Here is a 12,058-nt window from a genome sequence, read left to right on the forward strand (position 1 = left end):
GGTCCGCAATAGAAGTAAAATCTTGCAGTACTTCTTTATATTCCCTGCTCTGTGCCCCAATAAATGCAAGTTATCGCAATATACTAATAACCCAATTGTGCTTCACTCACTCAGAATATGGAATCAATGTAGGAAGAATTTTAAGATGGAGAAGCTTTTATCTGTGGCACCTCTGCAAGAGAACCACCTCTTTCAACCTTCACAAACATATGCAGTTTTTAATATCTGGAAAAAATTTGGGATTAACTTGCTTAGAGATCTTTATATAGACAACGTCTTTGCATCCTATGAACAATTACATTCCAAATTTAACATTCCAGCTACACATTTCTTTCACTATCTTCAAATTAGGAACTTTGTTAAACAGAACCTGCCGTATTTTCCTCATCTTGCACCCATCATCCATGCTGGAAAAAATATTGCTCAATTTCAAGGACTCAGACACCATCTCTGTAATATATAAAATATTATTTTACAGTCCCTCCCTTTCAAAGATCCAAGAGGACACTGGGAAAAAGATCTCTCAATTAATATATCAGAAAAGGAGTGGAAAGTAGCAATGCAGAGAATTCACTCAAGTTCCATATGCGCAAAGCATACAATTATTCAACTCAAAATTATATATCGAAATCTCCAAAATGTTTCCAGGGCAAGATCCAACGTACGGACACTGTAATCAAGTCCCAGCCTCACTGGGTCACATGTTTTGGGCCTGCACCAAATTAACATCATTCTGGACCAAAATTTTTAATTACCTTTTAGACAGCCTTGTTGTCACAATCCCTCCTAACCCATTAACAGCTGTGTTTGGGATTCTTCCAGATGGGTTTAAAGTGGAGAAGGACAAACAAACTGTGATTGCATTCACTACGCTATTGGCACGCAGACTTATTTTGCTAAACTGGAAGAATCCTAACTCTCCTCTTTTAAATAAGTGGGAAACCGATGTTTTATACGATTTGAAATTGGAAAAAATCAAATACTCAGTTAGAGGATCTTAACAGATTTTTTTCAAAACATGGCAGGATCTAATCAGTAATATTTTAGAATAAGCTCTTAAAGCACAGAGGAAGCAATTATTTCTGCATTTCTTTTTCTTCTCCATTCATCTCTATTGGCTTATCAAACTTATCAATTTAGGTATGTTTACAAGCCTTAAGTTTTACTCCGTTGGCCATGCTCTATTTCTCAGGGGTGGGGGTCGACTTGTTCTCAATCCTACTTTTTGTAAAAATTGATTGATTTGTATGGAATGATTACAATAAAATTAATAAAAAAAGAAAATATTTGTTTAATCTTTCCTCATAACTTATCCTCTGTAGAACTGGAATCGGCCTAGTCGCTCTTCTCTGGACCTTTTCTAGTGCTGCTATGTCCTTTTTGTAGCCAGGAGATCAAAAACTGCACACGGTACTCCAGATGAGGCTTCACCAGTGTGTTATAAAGCTTGAGCAAAACCTCCTTGGACTTGTACTCCACACATTGAGTAGTGAGAAAAGCGCTATATAAATGCAAAGAATTATTATTATTATTATTATTATTATTATTATTATTATTATTATTATCAGGGCAATATTTAACCTAATATTCGGTTAGCCTCCTTAATGGCTTCAGAATACTGTCTACAACTCCTAAATTATTCTTGTTATGTGTACTTCCTGTTATCAGAAAACTCCTATTGTGTGTTCAAATCTAATATTTTTACTGCACTGCAAATGCTTCCATTGATTAATTTTCTGCGTCTTCCATTACAGGATCACACTGAGTTGAAATCTGTCTGCCAGCATTTGGTGCAATCAGTGGTTAACCTTGGATGGGACACCCAATCAAATTTCAAACTAACTGATATGGGACAAATGTACAATTACTGATCAGGCTTATTTATTTAAAGCTGATTATATTGTGCATATTTTTATATTAACTTCCACATTTCTTACACCAGAGTGGAATGGTGTTGCAGTGGTAGTGCTTCTGCATTGCAAATAGGAGGCCAGCGATTATGCCTCTGGGTCGTCCCTGTGTAGAGTTTACATGTTCACCTTGTGTTTGTGTGGGTTTCCTCCATGTGATTTGATTTCCTCCCACAGTCAAAAGACACGTAGTTTAGGTGGATTAGAGATGATGAATTGGCCCTGGTATATGTGTGTGTGTGTGTTCACCCTGCGATGGGCTGGTGCCCTGTCCAGGGATTCTTCTTGCTTTGTGCCTTATGCTTACTGATCAGGTTTGAAAGATGGGTGGATCTCTTGCATCATCTCCCTAAACAAGCAAACAAAGAAATCTAAATCACTGTATAGTGTTCTCTCGGTGTGAGTGATGTGGAGATTTGTCCAATAGTCAATGGGTAGCAGGGGAATGGTAAGACACTAATTTGGTAGGTACTGTAAGTGTACCAAACAAGTGTCTACAAAATGAAGAACACACCCTTGCAAAAGAAAAGGTTCTTTGAAAGACTACCATGTGGTGATACGGCCAGTCAATAAAAAAACGTGCCTAATAACATATAATGAGAGGTCACCAGAGAAACAGAGAGAGATTAGGCAGTTAATATGTCTGACAGATGGCAAAAATACCTCTTGACCAACAGGTGGCAGCACATTATCATAAAGCTGAGAAATCACATATACACAGTACTACTAAGTGTAAGGAGGCTAACAGGATTCCATTCATTTTCCTCTCTCTTGATTGATATAAAAAACAAACTGTAAATGGGAGGAGTGAAGCCTTGTTGTCTATTTAAGAGAAGCTGAGAAGCAGACAGGAATATGTTTGAGAGTCCCATTTCTTTAAGGAATGTATTAAATTCACGGTGAGACGGACAACATGAGCTCAAAGGAATATTCCACCCAAAACTGATATTTTTTTATATGTTACTTACCTCCTGTACTTTGTAGTGATGACCAAGAATGTTTTCATACTGAATTGAGATAATAAAGTTTATGCTAGAATACAAGACAATGATGACTACTCCTGTATGACAGCAAACGGTGAGAAAAAAATCTTGTTATTCGTATTGTGTAATCCATATGCTCATTATCCACTCTTATGCTCAAAACATGCAGAACTCACGGAATTTCTGTTGAAATGATGTTAAATGCATACTTCTGGAAAAATCTGTGCTGATTCTTCCTGAAGTATGTATTCTAATGGCTCTCTGAATATTGAACCCATGATATGCACTTTATGGAGAAAGGAAAACCTTTGATGTGTGATCTCATGCTGTTAAGGTCCATGTAACTAAACTGGAATTCTTCCATTTGTTCTTTCATTTTAAGTTGTGTTGTGTTATATTATGAAAATAAATGATATCCCCATGTGGAAGGGATGTAGTGTCTTGTTTAATATTTTGGCATTCATGGACAAATATTTTTTGCCAAGTTTATGAATGCTGTAACACTCACCTACTCTTCTCAGTACTCACATGTGCCATTCTTCCAAGTTGTTCCCCTACCTATAGAAAAGTCATCTGTGATAAAACATCATTGACCTCATCAGGTAGAAGGGTCCTTTCATGTGTTTGGCCGGCCCAATATTGACTCAGCAGTGGAATGGCCAGTAGGGGGGGAAGCAGCATGTTGGCTGTCTGTCTTGTTGTGATTTTTAGAATCCTCCATTCAATATAAATTATGCCCATTTTATTATGTCTCTTCCTGCACTCCTCATAGGCCAGCATTGTCCTCTTTCACCCAATTCCAACTTCCCAAGAAAAAGGCTCCCTTTTAATCATCTGGAGCCCAAACCATTGTCTTCGGAAAGCACTTCTGAGTAAGGTGAACCACCCTGGAATAGAGAATTAATTTCCAACTAGCTCCCCTTGACGGCTCTCATGGAACCCAACAGGTCACCCTATGGAATCACAACCCTCATGCTACTCACAAGGAATGCTGCCATCCAGTGTAAGAGGAGACAACCTGCACATTGGAGGCACTTTGCTAGCACATGTCCAGCATTTTCTCTGGCCTTCCAAGCAGGACAGGAACTGCTAGCCATACATGTTGGAATACTTTTCTATCTAAGACATCATCCATAATACTGGCCTACTCACCGGGTGACTGATTCCTATCCATTGCTCCTGGGAAGCAGCAGTGCTTCCCTATGCCCACCTCCTGGTCCAGTGGGAGGATGTCACACCTTTTTTAATGACGATCAATTATATGGATCTCTCTGTCAGGTAAGGGAATGGGGTCAATCCTGGCCTGGACACCAGCCAATCTACCACAAGAGACATGTGACATAGTTTACATTCATGCTGAGAAGTTTGCTGTGGGGAAGTTATACATAGTATGATTGTGTTAAATGCAAAACTGGAATCCACAAATAAGATCCTGGCATATTCAGCCGAGGTGTCTAAATACCTCAGATTTGTAGTAGTGGACAATCATGTTTAGTACATCCTCATCTGACCTGTTTGCACAGTAACCGAACAGTAGTGGGCGAAGCAGAGACTGTAACTGACTTGAGATGCAGAAGAATCAGAATCAGACATTGATATTACTTAATTATTACAGAGATCTGCGCTGGCAATCAGAAGGTTGCCGGTTCAAATAAGGAAGTCATCCAGCCCTGCAAGCAAGTCCTCCATCTTGCAAGGGAATATTTGGGGGTTGGTGGCAGGACTCACACTGTTGCAGTGTGTTGCTGAGTGCATGGCTGCACTCGGGTCCCAATCTGGGTGGTATGTCGTGTGGTGGGTGCAGCACCGTGCTGTAATCAGCGCATGCTCCCAACCTCCTCTGTGTTACAAACCTGTAATCATTTACAATGAAAATCTTTTGCTTCTTAGGCACAGGGATTATTGAGAATACTTTGAAACAAGCAGGGCAGGGACTGAGGAAACATCTATGAAAATACAGGAGCTAACTAAGCAAAACAATGCTTTAGTATTCATGTGTAAATCGATCCTGAAAATTTCTCAGATCTTTTAAACATGCCCAAACATAAACTCATCCTTCACCGTGATACCAGGAAACACAATCGATCAAAACTATTTTCCAATTCTCGCGTGATAATCCAAATACAACACGCATGTTCGTAGGGCGTGCAAAATGCGCATGTGTCTTTTATTTGTTCATTTTCTTCTGTATTTAAATACATTTGAGTGTCTTATCAAATCTGACTCTAAATTTACTGAACGACCTAATCGCATAGTAAAATAAAAATAATAAGTAATATTTTCTCCTTGACCTTTGACCCGTCTGAATCTGTTACGTAGCCGGATGTCCTGTCTTTCCTCCCTTTCTACCTGATAGTCGAGCGGATCCGACGTTTCGTGTCTTTTACAGACTTAAAGTAGGTTAAACTGTCAGACGTGACGTTCTTCTTTTTTTATAAATTGATATTCTTTTGTTTAAAATTATGTGTGTTGATGCATATAGTATATATAACACATATTTTCGTTGTTTTATCATTTTATGTAAAAATAAAACGAATGTCGGCCTAGTATAAGTAGGCACGTGGTGAGCCTTTTGAAATACCTACTTATTACATAACGTTTTTTCTTTTGTTTTTTTTTCACTTTCAAAATAAATTGGAGTTTTTAATTAATGAAAATTGTTTACAGTGGTGATTGAAAGGATTTGCATCATACTAAGTTTATGTGTATTGCTTGTATCAGCTTGCGAGAGCGAAGGTACCTTGAGTAACACTTGCACAAATTGTGCTGTAGTAATAGGGTGTTGTACCGTGTTTGCTGTTATGAATGTAGTGAGAAGTTAAGTAAGATGGCACCTTTTTATTGGCTAACTAAAAAAAAATACAATCTTTCGAGGCAACTCGGGCCCCTTCAGGCAAGATGTAATGTAAAAAAAATGTACTGAAAGATTATTTTTATGACACTTATATAGCGCTTTCTAGTACATCTTATAATGCAACGTACTTTAAAAATCGTGGTAAGTAGAAGCAGAAAAACCATAATAATTGAAACAATAATATCAAGTGTTGGTGAGATTAGCACATTCATATAATGAAGTTTTCTGAATATTATGCCTTTCCCCTTATTTGAATTGGATGTGTAGCAAATGTTAAATAGCAGTCCTATAACTTAAGCAAAACCATAATATTGTGCCTCGTTAAAGGTTACCTGGAAGGTGTAGACGGTGTCAGCTGGAGTTTTGCCTTTTTTTTTTTTAAATATATAAATATGTTGGTTGTAAATATAACTGTAAAAGATGCAGTGTCGTAGTGCAGTATTACGGATTGCTTTAACCCGTATTGCAACAAACCTCATTTATTATTTTTTTTTGTGCTTCGTGGACAAACGCATGGCTTTAGCCCTAAAAACATTTATAAGACGCATTGGCGTGGATAAAATAAATGCTATGTTGCTTGAATACCCTGTTCAGTAAGGTGTAGATGTATTAATCCGTTGAAATTCCATTTATGCTTAAAGAGCACATTGTAGTGCTTTGGCCTTGGAACATTTTTAACTTTAATTACAAGAATTGGACAAACCTCACTTTCTTTTAAATTTTTGACCCATTTGTCATTATTATAGTATGTGTGGTAAATATGACAGATTAGTAGGTATACTAGTGTAATCAAATAATGTGTGATGAGTTAATTGTTTAATATACCTTTATACCTGCAGTATCAATTTACATATAACGGAAACCAGTTTAAAATTTCAGCCCAATTCCCGGCTTAAAAATGTGGTAAAGTTCAAATACCTTGGATCAACAATGACCGAGGGTGGAGAGTTAGATCTAGAAGTAAACCATAGAATGCAATCAGGTTGAAAAAATGTATTGGGAGTGTTCTGTAACTGAAAAATCAATGCAAGAATGAAGGGTAAAGTGTATACAACAGGATCAGACCAGCATTGGAAACTGTGCAGTTAGAAAGGTGCATGAAAGGAAACTCAGTGTTGCAGAAATGAGTATTTTAATATGGAAGTGTTAGAGCAACAAAGCTTAAGATCAAGAATGAGACAATCGGAAGTACAGTTTGGAAAATCTCAAAGAAATGCAGGAAAGGTGGTTATAGTGGTATGGGCATGTTATGTGAAGAAAGATTAAGTTGTTTATGGAGGTTTTGGGAAGGGAGTGAGATGGCGATCAAAGAGGAAGTGGATAGACTATGTGAAGGGGTAACCAAAGCAGAAAGGGGTATTGGGTGATGACATGTACAATGGACAGAGTGGAGATGGCTTGTCCAGTACAATGTTCCCACAAGAGTGTGTGTAGTAAAAAAAAAAAAACCTTAAGAGATTTGTTGAAATTTTGCTCAAAGGAAGCCATAATTTATTAGACAAATGCCACTGCATGATGCATACATTTTATTTGATACCTCTGTAAGAACTCATTCAGAAGTGCCAAATTACAGTATAGTTCTGTTATGCCTTTACATTGAAGCATTTTTGAGATTTATTTTTTTTGATGATGTGGTTTGAGAGTATTACGATTTTTAAATAAGCCATGTTCTACTTGGTCTTGCATATTTAAATCTGCAATATTTACCTTTGCCAGATAAAACAACTTGTTGCTTTCTCCTTTTTTCTTCAGCATGCGTTACGTTGCCGCTTACCTCCTTGCCACACTTGGTGGTAAAACCAGCCCCACTGCCAAGGATATCAAGAGCATCCTTGCAAGTGTAGGAATTGAGGCTGATGAGGAGCGCCTTAACAAGGTAATTAATGCCCATTAATTTTGTATTTACTGTTTTTTCTGTACAAGCATACCCTGACATTTCATGTTTATATTTTATTATACAGATTAGCCCAAAAAATATTTGTCTTTATTGTTTTACATTCTTTTTTTTTATATATTTTTGTGTTGGTGGGAGGGACTTTTTCACTTGCCTCAAAAAATTAAAGTGAACTCTATTTTTAATATCAGTCAGTTCTGATTTGGTAAAAGTGGGAGAAACTCCCAACAAAGACTATATTGAATGAAAAGTTAGTGCTTTTTATAATAATGTTTATAGAGCACTTTTCACACTACTCGGCTCCTCTTGCTGCAGTTGGAACTGGCTGTTACATAAGTTTTTTTGGTTTTTTTGTGTTAATAAACTGAGCAGGAGTGTTAAGGCTGAGAATCTATTTTTATATACATTTTCAATTGTGTAACTGATTTCGATATATTTGCATTAATTGGCGATGCATTGTTTTTAGGTCATCAGTGAACTAAATGGGAAGAACATTAATGACGTCATCAATTCAGGTAATTGTGTTTATAATATATATAGTTAAATGCTTCATGATGAGTTAGACACTGAAAAGTAAAGTTAATAATCGGGCTTTGCACACTACCCCAAATAAAAAAGGCTATGTTTGCCAGAAGACATTATACCATTTCAGATATTGGCCACTGTAGTAGTATTTAGAAGATGGTCTGTCTCTACATGCTTATTTAAAGTACGCATCACAGCTGATGAGTAAAACGTGTGTTCACTGTGGAATCGCAGATCATCCCTCGTGAACCACTAAAATATTTTGCGCAAAACTGTAGAACTTATTGGGCATCTTGAAACATTTTAAGTCTTAATTATACTACAAGTATGTGGTACAAGCTCTTTATAGGGTCGGACATGGAATATTTTACGTTACTTAAGCAGATCTGCCTCTGAAATGGATTGAGGTTTGTATGTTAAGTGATGTTCTTTGGTGACAGTTTTCTTCACCTGTAACAGTTCTGTTACATTTTCCATAGTATGAAGTTGCAGGTCGTCCTCCTCATACACCAATCCCGTCAAGTTGTTTCAAATAATTTCTTCAGTTGTTCACACGTTGGCCATGAACAAATGGGAATATTTTTGGAGCTGATCAAAATATTGTAAAAACTGTTCACTGGCATTGCCTAGGCCAAAAAAATACAGATTCTTTTCAGTATTATTTTTCACATTAAATCATTTAGAAATAATTGTATGTAATATTCTTTAGTGCAGTAAATTCTGCATTGTTAATGAGATGTTTTTGATAACAAAGAACCATGGAATCTACTCAAGCTTCCCTCTGCTTTCACTGCTCTCTTTAGTAATTCAACAGATCTGAACATCTCCTCCTAGATGTTTTGCAGTCTGCACTCGCACTCTCTCTCGCCTCTGCCAGAAATTCTTGTCAAAATCCTTCTTGGCTCTTGCCTTTCTTGAACTCGCACTTCTTGATTTTCTTCCTGTCAGTTTTATTTTCTCCTTACCTACACTTCTCATTTATGTTTGTGGCCAACCCCTGCTGAGAACTTGTACTTGCCAAACACCTAAAAGGCAACCTGCTCGTTAAGGTAAATGTATGGGTGTGCTGGTGCCGGTTAACCAGTGGAGTGTTAAAAAAAAAAAAAAATAAATAAAAGCAATTAATAAATCACAATATTCTACTGTAACATTCCCCACTATAGTTGGGGGCTGAGCAAGTATTTATGAATTTTCACATTTACAAGTATTTTCTGCTCCTAACCCTCTGAAGTGTGAAGTGATGACTGCATATATATTTTAAAAGCAAGTGTAATGAAAGCAATGTTACTTTGAAATTGCAAAATAAAAAATAAGCAGTGCTGCATTACAGCTTAAAATCCAAGTTTGATATCTGCCCCATACAGGGTCAATAAAGATGTTTTATCCTTTTTTTATGGACCATGTTTTACCCTGTCTCAGCATTGATTGACTTTGGGGAAATTTATATTTCTTTAACATCTCCAAAAGATTACTAATAGTTTAATATCTGTCTCAAAATTAGATACATGTTAGCATGGGTTTCTGCAGGAGTATCCAGGAAGAAAGTATTGGCTTTTCACCATCCAGTAATGGATTATGATAATTTGATGGTTAGTTTTAAAGAATTGTCTACTAGTTTTTGAGAACATGATTTGAAAAAGTATTTAGCCTACAAAAATATTTTTGCATTTTATTGTCTTAGTTCTTAGCAGAGACTGGCAGTCTGGTCAGGAAGCCTTCTCCCCTTTTATAAAAATCTTTAGCTGGGAAGGAACTTTGTCTTTCAACAGGAGAATTTAGGAGGCATCTAAAAATTGCTGTTTACTGCACTGGAATTACTACTTGCTGTAATAGCGGAGGTGGTTTAACCCGAGACCTAAGTACTGAACAGATGGATTAATTTTACATTTTTCTGAGTTAAGTTTTTTTAGGGAGTGTGGAAGTACTTCAAAAAGTTTGATTTACAAATTGAAAATTCCCAGTGTAGTTGATCAAAAGCCTAAGTTGTGACAATCATTTTTATAAAACAAACAAGGGTATGCATTAGTGGGGACTGACTGTTTGTATTCCGTAATTTTCAAGCCAACCTCATAGATACTTCTGTTTGATTTGCCTCTTTAATTTATAAAGTTGCCATAAGGCTTTTTTGATTCAAGCAACTTCAACATTTTTGATTGTAAAAATCTAGTCATTCGTTTAGTTTACCACCCAAGCATACTTGTAATATGTTAAGTAAAAGACTATTTTTACACTGCTCAGATATACCTTCTGATGAATGAATGAAAAACAGTTTTGGCAAGTGAACTGAACTGTTAGTAAACAATTACAAAATTTTATTAACCAATCTATTATGTGAATTTAAGCAGAATTTTCCACAATTGTTTGGTCTGGCTTAAAATGGCTTTCTGTTTAAATAAATTCATTGCATTACTTTTTTTCCTCTCCTTTCAGGACCTTAATAAAAACTATAAATAGAAATTTAATGCCATTTTTATTTTATTCAAGGACTCTCCAAGTTGTCCTGTGTTCCATCTGGTGGAGCCGTTGCAGTAGGAGCTGCACCTGCTGCTGGAAGTGCTTCTGCTCAAAGTGCTGCACCTGCTGGTATGAGTTCTTTGTACATAATGAAATTATTTCTTTAAATACTGAGAGCAATGTAGCAGTTAGGCAAAAAATATTTTAGATCTAACAGATTGCAACAGTCCTAACTTTTAACAAGTTAAATTGAGTAATGTTCTGATGTATTAGACATGAATAAACAATTACATAAACTAAAGCAACTTTGACAGCAAAAGTTAAGTTTATTAACAGTTGCAATGACTAAAAGTTGAAAATGATAAAATTGTAGGTTTGGTTGCATTTATTAGCATGGGAGTTTAATTGTATTTGTTTTTGCAGCAGAAGAGAAGAAGGAAGAAAAGAAGGAGGAGTCTGAAGAGTCCGATGAAGATATGGGATTCGGACTGTTCGATTAATTTTGTTGGTTGAAAAGTAAATAAAAATAAACATTTAATACACACTTATTTTGTCAGTCTTATTTACCTCAAATGTTAAAATGAAGCTGCCTGTAATATTTTACAACTTTGATGGGACAATGCCCCTCTCATCTTTAAAATGGTTTATTTTGTTTTTAAACATCTCAGAATCCTCCCTCTACACTGAAGCACTTGCAATGTAATGTCCCTCATAAGAAATGTTAATTGTAGAAGATTTAAAGATGTTTTCCTTTGGATGCAAAATCCATATATAAATCCAAGAAATCAGATTTTAATAATGTAGCACCATAACTTAAAGCAGATTACTTTTACCAATTAAGACTTTGAGATCAAAGCAACCCTTAACTTGTGTGACCTACAGAGAGTAAACTGGGACACACATGACCCATCAAAAGTTAATAAACAATTTTGTGTGGTTTTCCTTGTAGATTACTGTGTGGGTGTTTTTTTTTTTTTTTTGGTAATCTGTAACATTCTGGATTTGATATAAAAACCCAATATAGATTTGAAATAAATTGAAATTATGTTAGTGAGATTACTTGCTATGCATTGTTTACAGTGTTTTATGGCTGCAAGTTGTCAGGTTTTGGTTAGTAGTGTTTTATAGTGTCCTGTCCTATCAAGAACATTAATTTATTTAGAGCTGTTAAGACATTAAGTAGTGACTTTTGTTTTTTCCATATAGCTGGTACTTAACCAATTAGAGGATTAGAAGCAGTTTTAAGTTAGAATAACAACATTTTAACTGGTTAACATGAGTTATTCACAAAATTAATTGATGTACCCTGTGACTAGTAGTGACTCATTGACAAAAAGGTACTGTTAAAAACGTCTGTGCAGTCCATGGGAAAGGTTTTCATTAGGCTCTAGGATCTGTTTTTGTAAAAAAAAAAAAATTGGAACACTTCATGCTTACT

At 36.0% G+C, this 12,058-nt stretch overlaps 1 protein-coding gene across 2 annotated transcripts; it reads left to right on the forward strand.

Moving 5' to 3' along the window:
* The first annotated feature begins 5,182 nt into the window (after nucleotides 1–5,182).
* Nucleotides 5,183–11,164, forward strand: rplp2 (ribosomal protein, large P2). 2 transcript variants are annotated; one of them, XM_039749325.1, is made up of 5 exons: nucleotides 5,183–5,289; nucleotides 7,500–7,623; nucleotides 8,108–8,156; nucleotides 10,651–10,749; nucleotides 11,044–11,164. In XM_039749325.1, the coding sequence occupies exons 2-5, from the start codon at nucleotides 7,501–7,503 to the stop codon at nucleotides 11,118–11,120; spliced, it is 348 nt and encodes a 115-aa protein (XP_039605259.1). In that variant the 5' UTR covers nucleotides 5,183–5,289; nucleotide 7,500; the 3' UTR covers nucleotides 11,121–11,164. The 2 variants fall into 2 exon arrangements, with proteins under 2 accessions (XP_039605259.1, XP_039605261.1); XM_039749327.1 differs by having other exon boundaries at nucleotides 11,047–11,164.
* The last annotated feature ends 894 nt before the right edge of the window (nucleotides 11,165–12,058 follow it).

The sequence above is a fragment of the Polypterus senegalus genome, chromosome 3 (assembly GCF_016835505.1).
Source record: "Polypterus senegalus isolate Bchr_013 chromosome 3, ASM1683550v1, whole genome shotgun sequence".
In the NCBI taxonomy this organism is placed as follows: Eukaryota; Metazoa; Chordata; class Cladistia; order Polypteriformes; family Polypteridae; genus Polypterus; species Polypterus senegalus.

What these genes read in the sequence shown, in the direction of transcription:
- rplp2 (XM_039749325.1), top strand. Translation starts at nt 7,501, where the DNA reads ATGCGTTACGTTGCCGCTTACCTCCTTGCCACACTTGGTGGTAAAACC. An exon ending in ATGAGGAGCGCCTTAACAAG is followed by an intron (nt 7,624 to 8,107) that starts GTAATTAATGCC and finishes CATTGTTTTTAG; the next exon opens with GTCATCAGTGAACTAAATGG. An exon ending in TAATGACGTCATCAATTCAG is followed by an intron (nt 8,157 to 10,650) that starts GTAATTGTGTTT and finishes ATTTTATTCAAG; the next exon opens with GACTCTCCAAGTTGTCCTGT.